Source organism: Hippichthys cyanospilos, chromosome 2, assembly GCF_059441005.1.
Source record: "Hippichthys cyanospilos isolate Australia breed blue-spotted pipefish chromosome 2, RoL_Hcya_1.0, whole genome shotgun sequence".
Classification (NCBI taxonomy): Eukaryota; Metazoa; Chordata; class Actinopteri; order Syngnathiformes; family Syngnathidae; genus Hippichthys; species Hippichthys cyanospilos.
The window spans coordinates 25,348,398-25,361,992 of NC_142370.1; the positions used below are offsets into that span (position 1 = coordinate 25,348,398).

The 13,595-nt window shown below is 41.6% G+C and overlaps 1 protein-coding gene across 3 annotated transcripts in view; it reads right to left on the minus strand.

Moving 5' to 3' along the window:
• Positions 1-2,481: 2,481 nt before the first annotated feature.
• LOC148427995 (segment polarity protein dishevelled homolog DVL-1-like) overlaps positions 2,482-13,595 on the minus strand; it is a 34,318-nt gene continuing 23,204 nt past the window's right edge. The window contains exons 8-15 of one of the 3 annotated variants that reach the window (XM_088440709.1): positions 12,586-12,725; positions 11,781-11,857; positions 11,229-11,296; positions 11,064-11,141; positions 10,857-10,991; positions 9,512-9,679; positions 9,215-9,430; positions 2,482-4,277 (exon numbers count right to left, since the gene is read on the minus strand). In XM_088440709.1, coding sequence (XP_088296835.1) covers positions 3,802-4,277; positions 9,215-9,430; positions 9,512-9,679; positions 10,857-10,991; positions 11,064-11,141; positions 11,229-11,296; positions 11,781-11,857; positions 12,586-12,725 — 1,358 coding nt within the window. In that variant the 3' untranslated portion in view covers positions 2,482-3,801. Of the gene's footprint in view, positions 4,278-6,230; positions 6,271-9,214; positions 9,431-9,511; positions 9,680-10,856; positions 11,142-11,228; positions 11,297-11,780; positions 11,858-12,585; positions 12,726-13,595 lie in introns of all 3 variants that reach the window. The other 2 variants (XM_088440718.1, XM_088440701.1) reach the window with 2 other exon arrangements.

Below are 13,595 nucleotides of genomic sequence, written 5' to 3' on the forward strand. Positions count from 1 at the left end.
CCCCATCAGGGAAACTCTTGCCCCTGAAATTTCAGAAGGCGGAGACAGAACGAACGTGACAATTTTTTACGCCATTTTAATAATGAAAGTTAAACTTCAAGGCTTGAAATCATTTATGAATTGTTTGTTTTTGTATACAATTAATCCGTGGATTTTATTTATTGTTTTAACGCTGTATATAGTAGTTAACTGTATTGTAATGTCTAGAAGCAATGCTGTTATCCAAAGAATTATTTAACGTATGGTCATTGCAAGGGGGTACATGAAAACCTTGATAATTTAGTCCGACATGGTAAGTAAACATCCTCAGTTGTTTCATAAACTTGTAAAGTAAATGGCATGAGCGTGCTCTCTTTTCACCCAGGGGAGAAGAACGTGTATTTTTTTCCCTCCTAGGTTAACATACTATTTATTTTCCCATTTAAAGAGCTCATATCTGATCATGAAAATTAATTAAAATCATGGAGACAAATATACAATGATTTTCAAAACTCAAATGCTGCTTTTGTGAAGAGACAAATTATAAACATAACTGATATAACAGAGACTTCATGCTATAATTTAAATCTTACGGATTGCCTTAAGTCATTTCCGGTTCCGGTGCAAAAAAATATGAATTTTCTTTTCCAGGGACCAAATCTGTTCATATGCCTGCTATTAAACATTTCAGTGTTTTAACGAGGTTTAACGAGGTTCCAGGAAAATGCAATTTATTCTTGCTGTGTTGTGCTAACTCAAATTGTTGCTATAAATAAATATGCAAAATAAATCTAAGGTGTTTTTTTTTTTTTTTAACTTGAACATCTTGTTTGATGGACACAAATATTTTGCTTTGAGTTTCTGTACACTACCTGCTCATTCAATGTCTGCACTGTTTAGACGTGTACTACTATCTTAGATTTTAAAATGAATAAACAATGAACAAATAGTAATCAATGACTAAGTTCGAAGATGGATCGAGTTTTAGGCCACTATAGTGCTCATTTGTATAACAACTCAAGATTAAGTCCACCCTAAAATCAGCATTTTTTTTTGCTTCATTAAACAATTGTGCTATTTTTTTTTCTTTTTGCAGCGTACATATGTCAACAAATTCTGCTTTCTCCACTATCTTGTGTCAATTTAAAACATAAAAAAATCCTGCCGATGATGACGTGGCATTTTTTGTCACTATTATTGTGAAGACTGCTTGAAAATATTGTATAGAGTGAAAAGAAAGCAAAAGCGACATTGTCCTTGGATTAAATGAATGACTGAAAATGGATCCATCATCTAACCATCCATCCATCCATTCATTCATCCAAAAGAATTGTAGTCAGATGGAGATTTTGTGATTTCCCGCATAGATGAGTCACCTTGACTCTCAGTATGTAATTCCAGTTACTCAATTTCTTCCTGTTCAACTTTGCTTCATAAAAATAGAGCCTCAAGCCTTGTGCTTTCTTTTCTATTCGTCTTGTAATTCAAGTTGTTTGAGTTCATGTTTCAACTTGCCTGGATTTCATATCGAAATGTTCAAATAAAGTATAAAGCCGTAGACTCACTTCCCAGACGCTATAGTGGAGGTAAATCAATTGGATTTGGCTCGTTGACAATGTCAAGTGTGCCTTGGTTGATTTCAAACGTTACTTTAAATGTACACGTAAAAATGATGGAATTAAATAATTCAGAGTCGTAACAGTGCAATTACTCATTTTGCAACCACAAAGGACAGTAAGATGAGTCACTTGTGCCAAAGGTTATGAGTTTACCTCAAGGTGCTTGAGTAAAGTTCAAAAATTTCCACGTGTAATGTGGGTTGTGCTGTGTTCATCAGACTGTGTTTCAATTCATAACAATCCATGGCGCTGCAGTCTCCTTTCCATGTGAATTTGTAACTTTGGAAAAAATGGTTGGTTTTGGAAACATCCACACCCTATCTTATCTTATGCCAGGTCACCGAAATTCAAGGAATGCATCCCACACCTCCTCACACCACCGACATCTTCCTCTAAAGTTAGCCACAAAGCAAAGATAGCATCATCGAGTTTCTGTCTGCGTGTCGTCTACCAAGCTGCACCTTAAGCAACGAGATCCTCTGGGGTCCGCTTGTTTGCGTCACATGCCGGGCTCTGAGCTCACGTCCTTCCTTCCTGTGGGGGAACGTGACACACGCACAAGCACTTGAGTCTTATCAGTTATGAGAAAGAGGTGGTCGTATGTGTTTTAAAAACCTGAACGTGTTAATGATATCCGCCCACTGGGAAAGTACACGTAACAGTAAGACTTCAATTCCCACTTATCTGACAAGTTCATGCAAAATCAGCTCATGTTGCTGACATCACACCTTATGATGCTACATCATGCTTTTGACTTGGGGAATTAACAACATGACTTGACCACTCACATTTGAATGATTCACTTCATTGTGTTTCCAGCCTGTCTCACTGCTACTTTTCTGTTTATCACACTTGACAAAGAGTGACGGATTCAGCCAGAACGTCCAACATAGAGATTTTTAATCATATATAATCAATTTCTATATACAATTAACTTTTCTTTAACAAAGAAAGACAATTCAAGAGAAAGCGCCGATTGCAAACAGTGTTTCATACCAACGGGATGGAGACAGCTTGGAAAAGTGCTCGTCATATGTTTTTTTGGAGGGGGGGGGTGTCTGAAAATTGAGGCCAGGTTTGAACTTGCGAAAACGTGGGGAGCGCCTGATGACGTTTAAAAAAGGGACTTTGGCTTCATTAATCTGCCCGTCAAGACAAAATGGGCTGTGTGATGTGACCAAAATATCACATGCAAATACTGTAGTTCTGCTATTTGCTTTAGCGTGTACAGCCTGCGCGCAGTGACTAATAGATTTAAAAGGCAGATTGTGAGTCATAGCTAAAATGGGGAATCAGAATGACAAACTGTGAAAGGTTCTGCTAAAATTAACAACCGAATAAATAAAGCTTATTTGATCATTCAAAATCAATACTGGTCAGATCACAAAATGTAGAAAGTGCTTCTTTGGACAAAAAAAATAAAAAAAAAATAAAAAAGACATCTGTTGTCCGATTGCTTTCCCATCAAAGCAACTAATGTTCACACCGCAGAGCCTGAATTGGAATACTGTTATAGTTCCACAACTGTCTTCTGTTTGCAATCTGATATTAAAGTCATTCCAAACCAAAGCCATGGTCAAGCTCGCAGTGTGTGGCGCTGACAACGATACATTCGACAAAGCACAGCAACAACTGTGGAAACTGGCCTCTTGATTGACGAGGCGGCTGATGTATGATTGTCAGTCAGCCGGGCTGGACGAGGTATGGCACCATCAATTCACCATCACATAAATAACAGCGTAAACGAACATCCTCCAGTGTACGATTCGTTCTTTTCCACCGTTGGCCCAAAAAAGTCGACTCAAAGTGTCTGAAAGTCATGCACGGCGCCGCCTGGTTACAACCAAGATGAAGTTACCCGCTGATCGCGAGCTGATCAGAGGTAACGCGCGAACAGAGCGGATCGGGGAGTAATGCTACAGCACTGGACACGGTCAAACGTCGACGACGGTCTGGGGATTGAGATCCAGGCCATCTTAAAGGTCTCGGAGGGATAGGGTTAGAACATCCAAGATAGAACGAAAGAACGCTCCGGTTGGCCATTTTGTAGAATCGTCACATGAAAACAGCACTTCACAAACTGTACATTTCGGCCACGGAACACCCCGGCGGTTCGGTCGAGTGCCAGTCGAGGCGAGCGCTCAAACGGGGAGAGGGAGCGGCAGCGGCGGCGGTTCGCTTCGGTTCTCAAGGCACTGTCCTGTCACATGATGTCAACAAAAAACTCGCAGGGATTGCCCATAGCGTGCTGGAAGGATTGGCGGCTGGCGGTGAGCTCGGGGGGAAACGTGGCAAGCTCTCTCCCGGGAGGAGCTCCCGGCGGCGCGTTGCTGCTGACGGAAGCCTTGGGGGCTAGGCGGGCCAGACAATATGGCGGCGGCAAGCCAGGGGGGCCGGAGGAGGACGCGTGACTACGCTCGCTGTGGGCGCAGGAACCCGGCCCCGGCTGCGAGGAGGGCACGTGGCTCAAGGCGAAGGAGGCCTTGCGGCTCCTGTGCGACTGGCTGTGACTCGATCGGGCGTGGCTGTGATGGCTCATTTGGCTAGCGCATCTGTCAGCGCGCTTGCCGCCACGCACGCCTGGCTCCGACTCGCTGCACGTTGACCTGTGAGTCTTCTCCTGCGGGGACAAGCGCCTCCCCTTGCCCGCGCTGGGGTTGGATCCGCTGCTACGACTTCCTGTCGAGAAGACACAATTGCGCCAAGTCAGCGGGAAGATGGCGGGGTCATTCGCAAAAAGGCGAGTCTTTGAAGAGCTAGGGCGGACCTCTCACATTTAACTAATCATTGCGCCAGTAAATTAAGCAAAAATCGGATCATTTCCTGCGGCGCACTTGATGAACTCACACGGATGTCATGGATGTCATGGCGGTTGTGAAATTCCGTTTCGGCGGGCAAGGAAACACATTTGGTACAGCGGCATGCAAAGCTCCACGGATCGTATTTTTTTTTTTTTTTTTTTAATGACCCTGAAAAACATTTTGTCAACGGGGCAGCGCAAGTGAGGTGGCTGGAACCTTTACCCCTTCCATCAAAAACCGGTGCCCCTTCGACATAAAAAAGCCGTTTCTCATTTGTCATTGCATATTTAAGTGCTACGTCGTCGATACTTCAGCATAGAATTCAAATAGGTGTAACATCCAGAGAGCGGCAGCCACTGCAGATGGATAGACATACAAAAATCATTTAGGAGATTCCGATTTGGAAAATCCAAGCTTTTCTATACGCATCCTGTGAAAGTTTCAAATACGTTAGGTAGGCTTGATGAGCCCTTCAAGTCGTTCAATGACATCATTTTAATGGGAGTTATACTGTACTGAAGCTTCCGCACGTCATTTTATGCATGCCAAATTTGTAGTATGTCTGAAGTTCGAAGCGATACATATTTGGTAAACCTCCTGAACGGACCTCAATTCCTCCGTGGAGAATTTGCGGTTACGATGGGTGGCGAGTTAACCCCTGGAGCCTGATCATGGTGACAGTGGTCATTTCATTTCAGTAAACATTACAGTCCAGTGAGTGAACAAAAACTTCTAGCTGCTTCTAGGAAAAGCACAAAGAAAATTTGCCAATGATGCAACAGCTATAGCGTTGATGAAAATTGGCAATAAAGCCTTTGTAATGCACACTGAAGAGGATCTGTTTCAAATAACTCCCTGTACAGCAGTTCAGAAGGATTAAAAAAAGACCAATACACAACAAGATCAATTCATGCTGAGGAAGAATAATGTATATCAATACTTATATTGTCCGCGCAGACTGCAGAACATTACAATGAGCCAATGAGCCAATGAGCCAATGAGCCGAGCGACACTGGATGTAAAAATTGCATCATTGAGAATGACAGCACTGCCTTCGCACTGGTCGTCCTGCATCACCGTGTGCCACACAGCACAGGATGAACACATGCCTGAAGCGCAAAGAGGGGATGGACTGTCGCAGGAGCGTCAGGATGAAACACAGGACAAAGAATGACAGGAGATGTGGCCGGGGTAAAACGTAAAGACCTCGTAAAGTGAAATTACAGGTTTGTTCATAGCGCATGATAATATGCTCGAAGATGCTGAAAACGTGCAAAAATAGAGAACATGTAGAGCAAAATATTGTTAAATTGTTTATCATCATTTCTGTTTTCTTTTTTTTTTTTTTAAACAATGGCCAAAATGTCGCCTTGTGATGTGCTTGGGAGTCCATCATGAATGGGACCCCCCGCATTCTGCATTGTCAAAAGTTGTCCGCGGCAAATGAGTTATTTTCCACACATTTATCTGATGGCTAGCACTACACGGCACTCTCCGTTATATCTTTACAACTCAAATGTGCATAAGAAACTTAGTAGATGACAAAACATTTCTTTTCTTCTTTAGAATGGAGGCAGAAGCTTGTTCTTTCACAATTTTCTAGTGCTACTTTTTATGCTGTTATTTCATTAGGCAGGCTTGTTAATAACACTTCTTTTAGTGTATTTAGAAGACATGTACAATAGTTTCACTTTACAGGGACTTTACCTCTACAGGCGGACAGGCGGTGTGATAAGAATAAGGAAAACAGGAGAGACAGAAAGGCTGAGGGAAAGTGAAAATGGATGGTTGGATGATGGAAATTTGAGGGGTTGAGGTGTTGAAGGCTTACCGGTTGGCCCCAGTGTCATGGGACTACCTCCTCCTTCAGTCTATCGTTGCCCAGCAGAAACAGAGGGAACAACACAATTACACACGTCTTCCCCATTAGCTAATGTATTAATTATACATGTACGCTTTCGAATAGGCCCCTAACACCCATCCAGGCATGGTTCATACATGCACATCACAAATGTGCGAAAGAAACTCAAAGATGGATTAAAGATGTTTTGAATGAAAACAAGCGACACGGCTCTGCTCAGATGTTTATGTCTGATGGCAGAATACGTGCGGTGGGGCATCACCCAAAGCTGGTCAAACCAAACACTTAGAGCGCAGCGCACTGTCCAACATCAATTGGTAATAACAATACGTTTCATTTCTTGCGCCACATCAAATAAGAAAGTGAAACCGTTTAGCCGTACAGCCAGTAAAAGCCGCCTTGCGGGCCTTGCTATGCTGTCAGCCTTTCACTATGATGGCAACAGATGAAGGGACTTGGCCCGGAAGAGAGCCCCCTCCCTGCTAAGTAGACTCCGGTCCCAGCCAGCGGAGACGGATTTCCGGCACAGGCCATCTAAAACCTACCCCGATTCTACCTTTGGCCTATGCATATACTGACACAAGGTACGCCAGGAGAAGCACAACGCCCGTCGAATTGAAACCAAATGTGGCCTGCAGAGCCTGGAACATAAAGGCAATGGAGACAGACGTCACGAAACAAATGAAACTTATGTCTCAATGCGCCACTGTTTTTTGAACACAATGGCTGTTAAAATAGGGGTAAAGGTGGCAGGTTGGTTAGATTACAACACCGATTGCAACCACCGATTCACGATGGCCCAAATAAGAAAGAAGACGTCGCCTCAGTGCACATGACAGCGAGGATGCGGCATAACTCCACGTTGATTCAGACTAACAGTAAAGAAGAAAAATGTGTTGATTTTTTTCAAATCTGCTGTATGATTTGGTTGCGCAAACCCAGTACTGCAGTGCTGCATGACTCAAGATGCTTTGGTATACAAGAGGAACACAACTCAGGGCAATGCGCCAAAAATGCCACAAAATAGCACCACAGTAGAAAAGAAGAAAGTGGTAGTTGCTGTTTTGGAATTCCAAATTATTATCCAAGTTATACATTCAGACATCATCTCATTATGTTAAAAAGGAGATATGCTTTGCCGGGGTCGTCAATGAACGTCACAAGGAATCTGGACACAGATCCGGTCCATTTTCTTGAAATTCGGTATTTTGAAAGGTTTTTATATAAGAAGTCTGATTGCGAAGTTAGATTCCCTCGTTCACTACCATGAATGTTTTTATTTGGCAAGTGGAATTCAACAGATATGTTAAGTATGGTTTCAATGGTTAGGTTTAACAAAATGTGACCTTTTTTAATAGTACTCTAACCAGTGAAAAATGTCATTCGTGGTTCGAGTAATGCCAAGCATTTGAGTGCGACTCACCTTTACAGCCTCAAAGTTCCCAAGATGTCAAAAGTCATCAATAAGGTTAATTACTTAGACAAATGTCCAGCAAAAACATTCCAGTAAAATAGTCCACACAAACCCACATTATTTCCTGTTGAAAACAGGATTTTAAAAGTCTTTCAGATACGCGTTCATCCACACACAAAATAGTGTTTGCTCACACGTTTTGATTGTTGCTAGCACACATAACACCATTAGCCCTGACAAGCCTTGTCGTCGCCGACGGAAAATGTTTCTCAAATGGCCATAACTCCTAATCCGCAAGTAAAACTATTCTGATGGATTACAAAAGCAGAGAAGCTGTGCTTTCCATCGATACCAAACAATGTGGAGGTGGCGTGCCAGTGCAAATATTTTGGTGTTGTAAATAATCATTCTTGCATAGTTTTGAAGTGATTTTAATGTGTTTTCACCATCATTTTTTGCATTGTTGCGTTATCTTTCAGTCTCTTTCTTCCCTCTTTTTTTTTTGCCATTGTTCGATTTTTTGTTGTTGTCGTAAATAATAGTATGGGATTCACCTGAGAATCCCCAGGAGGCGGGAGTTAAAAACATTATCAAGGCCGGCCGGCCCCATCAGCATTACTAAGGGTTACCTCAGTTCATGAAGGTTACTTGTTAAGTAAAAAAGCCACTGACATACAACTCCTGTTAAGATATGAGTCAATGTTGTTCACAACATGTTTTTTTTTTTTTTTTTTAACAATGTTTGGGCAAATTTATCTGTTTTCATCAGGAGGCCGTTCTCAAGCTTGTTTTTTGTTTTAGGTGTCACAAAAGCAAAGTATTTCTGTGTCAAAGTCACTGTTTTGTCTGACATTCTTCATGAAAATTTGGGTTTCTTTTTTTTTGTTTTTTGGCAAGAAAGCTGTGTTTCTGGTAAAAGGAAACCAATGTTCTACTGTTGATTATGAAAGCTCAGAAAATGGTAGCGACTACTTTTTTCCCCAAGTGAAAGTCTACTCTTTTATTTTGATAGGTCTGGATTTTTACTCTTACAGAGCACAACACCTCGAGGGTTTTGAAAGATCAGTTAAATGTTCCTAAAACACCTGGCAATGTGAGGACCGCTGCTTTCAAAATGGCTGGCAATGAACGAGTTCAACCGCTTTGGGATTATAGTTCAATGGCTATTTATTGTTTGAACTCTAAATATATTGGTGGTGTTTTATGTATTTTTTTTTTTTTTGCTAAACGCAGCAGGTCTTTGCCGTATAAATAGACTAAACAAAACAAATAACTCAATAAATAAAATAAAAGAATGAACGAGAACAAAAAATAAAACAATTGCAAGGGCTTACAGTTCAATCGGGAGTCATATTTAATACAGTTCTAATGACTTTAACGATCAGCAATACATTGAATGGGTTGGACCTGATTCTTTTTATTTACGGCCGGTCGGCACCTTCAGAAACAGATTCTGACAGCCAGAGAGTCTGTCTAGATTGAGAGTGACGTCACTTTTCCTCATGGAAAAGTCATCTTGCTTCTACTTGTCAGTACTCACCCTCGCTGTGCTGGCTGCCTGCACTCCCACTGTGGAAACTATGGCACGGGTCCGAGTATCCAGGCGGGAAGCAGGGCGGCGCGGAGGGGAAGGGTGGGTACGGGAACGGCTGCCCTCCCATGGGCCAAGGGTTGGCGGCGGGAGGAAGCGGTGCCAAAGCGTCCTGCTCGGAGCCGCCTCCGCTGGATCCCTCGTTTAAATTCAGTGATGCCATGTCTTCCGGAACAGAAAGAAGCCGGCGATGAGGTTAAATCTCCGCGCGGGTAACAACAAAGCGTCATTCTTTTGAATAGTTACTTTGGCAAAGGTCGCCAAAGGTGTAATAGCACTGTTCGGAGAAGGTAATCTTGTTGACCGTGTGTCTCAGGTAGCCGTGTTTTAGCAGACTGCTCGCGTACTTCCTGGCATCACGCCGGTCTTTGAAGCCCTCCACTCGGGAGAAGAGCCAGTCCACCACGTCGGCGCCTGACATCGCAAACACAATCAGGGTCAAAAGTCTAAACTGCGGCATCAAAGTGTGACTACTGAATGCTAGTGTAGAGGGGGTCCTTGGAAAATGTGCTTTCCAAAAAGGGGTCCCTTGCTCCAAAACGTTTGGGAAGTCCTGCATTAAATAACTGGTTTGACACACGCAAATGATCTTTGAATTGAACTGAGACAAAATTGATCATTTTTGGCACCAGACAAAGCAGTCATCCAGTCAAAATCATGGCACAGTCAACTGATATAGAACAGGTAAATGAGATCAAATTTCTTGGTGTTATACTTGATTCCAAACTACGCTGGAAAGCACATATACAGAATGTTATACAGGAAGAAAGATATTTAAAACTATAGCTATTCTCTTTCAAACCAAAGAGGTTTGAAACCAAAAGTCAGGATATACATTCCATCGCTCAATAATACCGCCATACATGACTAATTGCGTGGACATATGGAGAAATACACACAACACAAATACTCCAGAAAAGAGCCATGCGAATGATTAAGCGGACAAAATATACTATATATTTATGTATCCATGTAAATGCATCTGGGTACGTATGCATGCATACATACAGTATATGGACTGCATATAGAAAGACGACTGTATAGCGTAAATATGAATTATGTGTTTATGTTGTAGCTGACATCTAATAAGAGGCGTGTCACTGTTGTAGGATGCAAAGTAGCCAACTCCCATTCAATTGTATCAGCTTTCTTTATATCCACGAAACCAGGTCGAGAAACACAAAGGGCTTGATATCGCAGAAGCAGAAAGGCGCTCCCTGGCATGACATTGGCGTGCAAAGGGTGTTTATCGAGGTAAATTCCAAGGTAATCTCCCACAGCCACGCATCCGCCATTCTGATCATCAAGGTCAAGGAGTGAACTGGGGCCTCGCCGAGCAGACTTGGGATGAGAGCCGAGCGCAGCCTGCACTGATCGCCAACCAAGCGCAAGCACATGGAGAAAGACAACCATTGGCTCTCATTCACCTCTCTAGACAATTTAGCTTCTTCAATCTAAGAAGCATGTTTATGACATTGAAAGCCAGAGCCTCTTGAGTGTGAGGCAGACGTGCTCATATTTGCTGGCCTGAATCTAAATATTATCGAAGGGAAAAAGTCAAATAAACTTTACATCTGAGTCTCCGACTCACCAATGACAGCATTGGCAATGGTGATCTTTAACCACATCCTGTCCCGAATCTCCAGGCCAGAGTCTGGCAACTGCATAACCTTGACGATGGTCGCCATGTCCGTTTTGCTCGTAGATAGAGGCAAATCCTCAAATTCTGCAAATATTTGAATAAATAGATCATGCGCAGCTACGTCAGAAAGCGCGGGTGGCGGCGGTCGGTTGTTACCATAGGGGGGGTATGGTCCTGTAAGAGCAGTGGTGTGTGAAATCCAGGCGGCGGGGTCAATGGGTCTCACTGGCTCAGCTGCTCATAGTAAAAAATAACACAGCTTTGCTTTTGGCTCCGTAAGCATACGCTTTGTCTTTGAGATGATTACAATTGTTGTCATACCGCGAGGGATAGTGAAGTAGCTTCGAGGAGATGGGTCCCAACATTTGGCAACAGTGAGACTAATTGGACTGAAAAACAGCAAACATCTTGGTCATATTTTAAGGAGACTTCATTCTTAGTTTGCGCCAGAATTGGCATCAAAGTGATGACTTTTTTAATGATTTACAGTGGATATTTTGAGTCAAGTGCCAGTTTTTTGTAATGTAAAAAAGAAGACAGAAAGACCATTTCATGACTTTTACACCAAAGTGATCTTTAACCTGTAAAACCCAACATATTAAACATCTGCTGAATTTTATCTGCCGTTAATTGGGGGCATTAAAATGGTGGCAAGTAAATTCTGAATGCAGCCAAATCCCAAGTTTCAAGACTGCATGCACACCTGTGCAACTATGTCTTTACAACATTGAAATGATCTATCTCTTTCTCATTTTTTGCCCCTATCAAAACCTAGCGTTGGAACGGGAGTGTGTAGGTTTTTTTTTTTTTTTAAATACACTGTATTTTTGAACAAAAAGAGTGAAGCCGTTTGTATGTAACAAAAGTTCTTACCCTGTTTTGGAGACAATCTCTCTCAAAATCCTAACAGCGTCATCGTTGCTCATGTTTTCGAAGTTGACATCATTCACCTGAACAAATAAATAGAAGAGTTTGTTAACTGAGAAACACATGCATCACTACAATAACCGTATCAGTGTTCTTCCACTACTTACATATGATTAGATGTTATTTTTTCGGGAAAAGCCTATCGGTATCGCACATTTCATTTATGAACTTCAAATAAATATACCAAAACAATGTGGCAGCTGAAACTTCTGAAAATGGCCACAGATGTGTGGGTTGCCATCACAGATAAATGTATTTGCATTCTTTCTACAAAGAAGTAAATGGAAATTAAGCAATTTGTGTAAGTTTGACATGAAAAGTGCAACATTATGAGGAAAAACATCTAATGAAGAATGATGACATTGGTCATTTTTCCATACTCTTCCATACTTTTTATTATCGATTTAAAAAAAGCAAAATTATGAAATTCTTTGAATCGCTCTCTTTTTAAATCTCTCCATTTCCAACTTAATGCTGCCCACTAGCGGCCACGAAAGAAAGCTTGCGTTGAGGCATTTATTTACAACCGAAAGGTATTAATTCGCAAAAAAGTTGCAAGCATGGTAAAAACAGGACATGAAATTGGAGGTCAGAATTGAATTTTGACAAGCCACCAGAGGTACTAAGGCATCGTGGTTATTAAAAGAGATTAAAATGATCTCCTGAAGAACTGTGCTCTATTTTTATCTGCTGCTAAAGCAAACCTTGTCAGTTCTCCTGATAAAAAGCAGACTGAGGATGCGCATTGTACCTGCAGGAGCATGTCTCCAGGTTCTATCCTGCCATCAGCAGCCACAGCTCCTCCCTTCATGATCGAGCCGATGTAAATGCCGCCATCGCCGCGGTCGTTACTTTGACCCACAATACTAATGCCCAGAAAGTTGTATTTCTCTGTTGGGGAGACAAAAAGGAGAAAGGTAGAGTAGAAGATCATTGCCAAGACAGAAACAGAACAGCTGAAGGCAGAAAAAAACTTTTTTTTTTTTTTCCTTGGAGGAGCAGTTTTGCAATCAGTGACTTAATTTGAAGAAAAACAATCTAATTTTGAGGAGCATTATTCTTGTTTTTTTGTTGTTGTTTTTTTTTGGCAGGTTAAGAAAATCCCAGAGACCTGAGACTGATTACGTGTGCAATTTTCTCTCCAGACGCTCGTCTGTCTTTTGCTGTTCAGTTGGATACACTAAGTCAGATTTCTGTACTATACTTAAGTAAAAGGATACTCGCTCACCCAAGCATTCTTTTTCCAGTGTTTCACAATTACATGTCAATCTAAGGTTAGCTTAGCGATTAGCTGGCTTTTCTGTCTTCTGATAATTACTGCTCATCAACTATTCGATGAATATTCCTCAGAAGCGTAGCTCATTTGTCATCACTGAGGTGATGATTACTGACGGAGCGGCTCCGCAATATATTTAGAGCCACCTCTGGGTGACGTAATGCACATTGTAGCATGATAAAGTTCATGCATTCAGCTGAACAAAGCTTTTCAAAACAATGTCTGTGGTTAAGTAATCGGAAAACTGTAAGAATTCATAATTCTTAGTCTTGTTATTTAGTGTGTTTTAATTCAACATAGAAATTTTGACTGGCAAACCATTTGTTTTGAGTATTGCATTAACAGGCAGCGGCAATATTCAACAAAATGTATGACTGTGAAAAAAGTACTCATATGCAAGGATATTGGTGGGTAAAAGACCTTTATGTTACTAAGATATTATTTTTGATGAACAAATATGTTATACTTGAAAACCACATATTTTA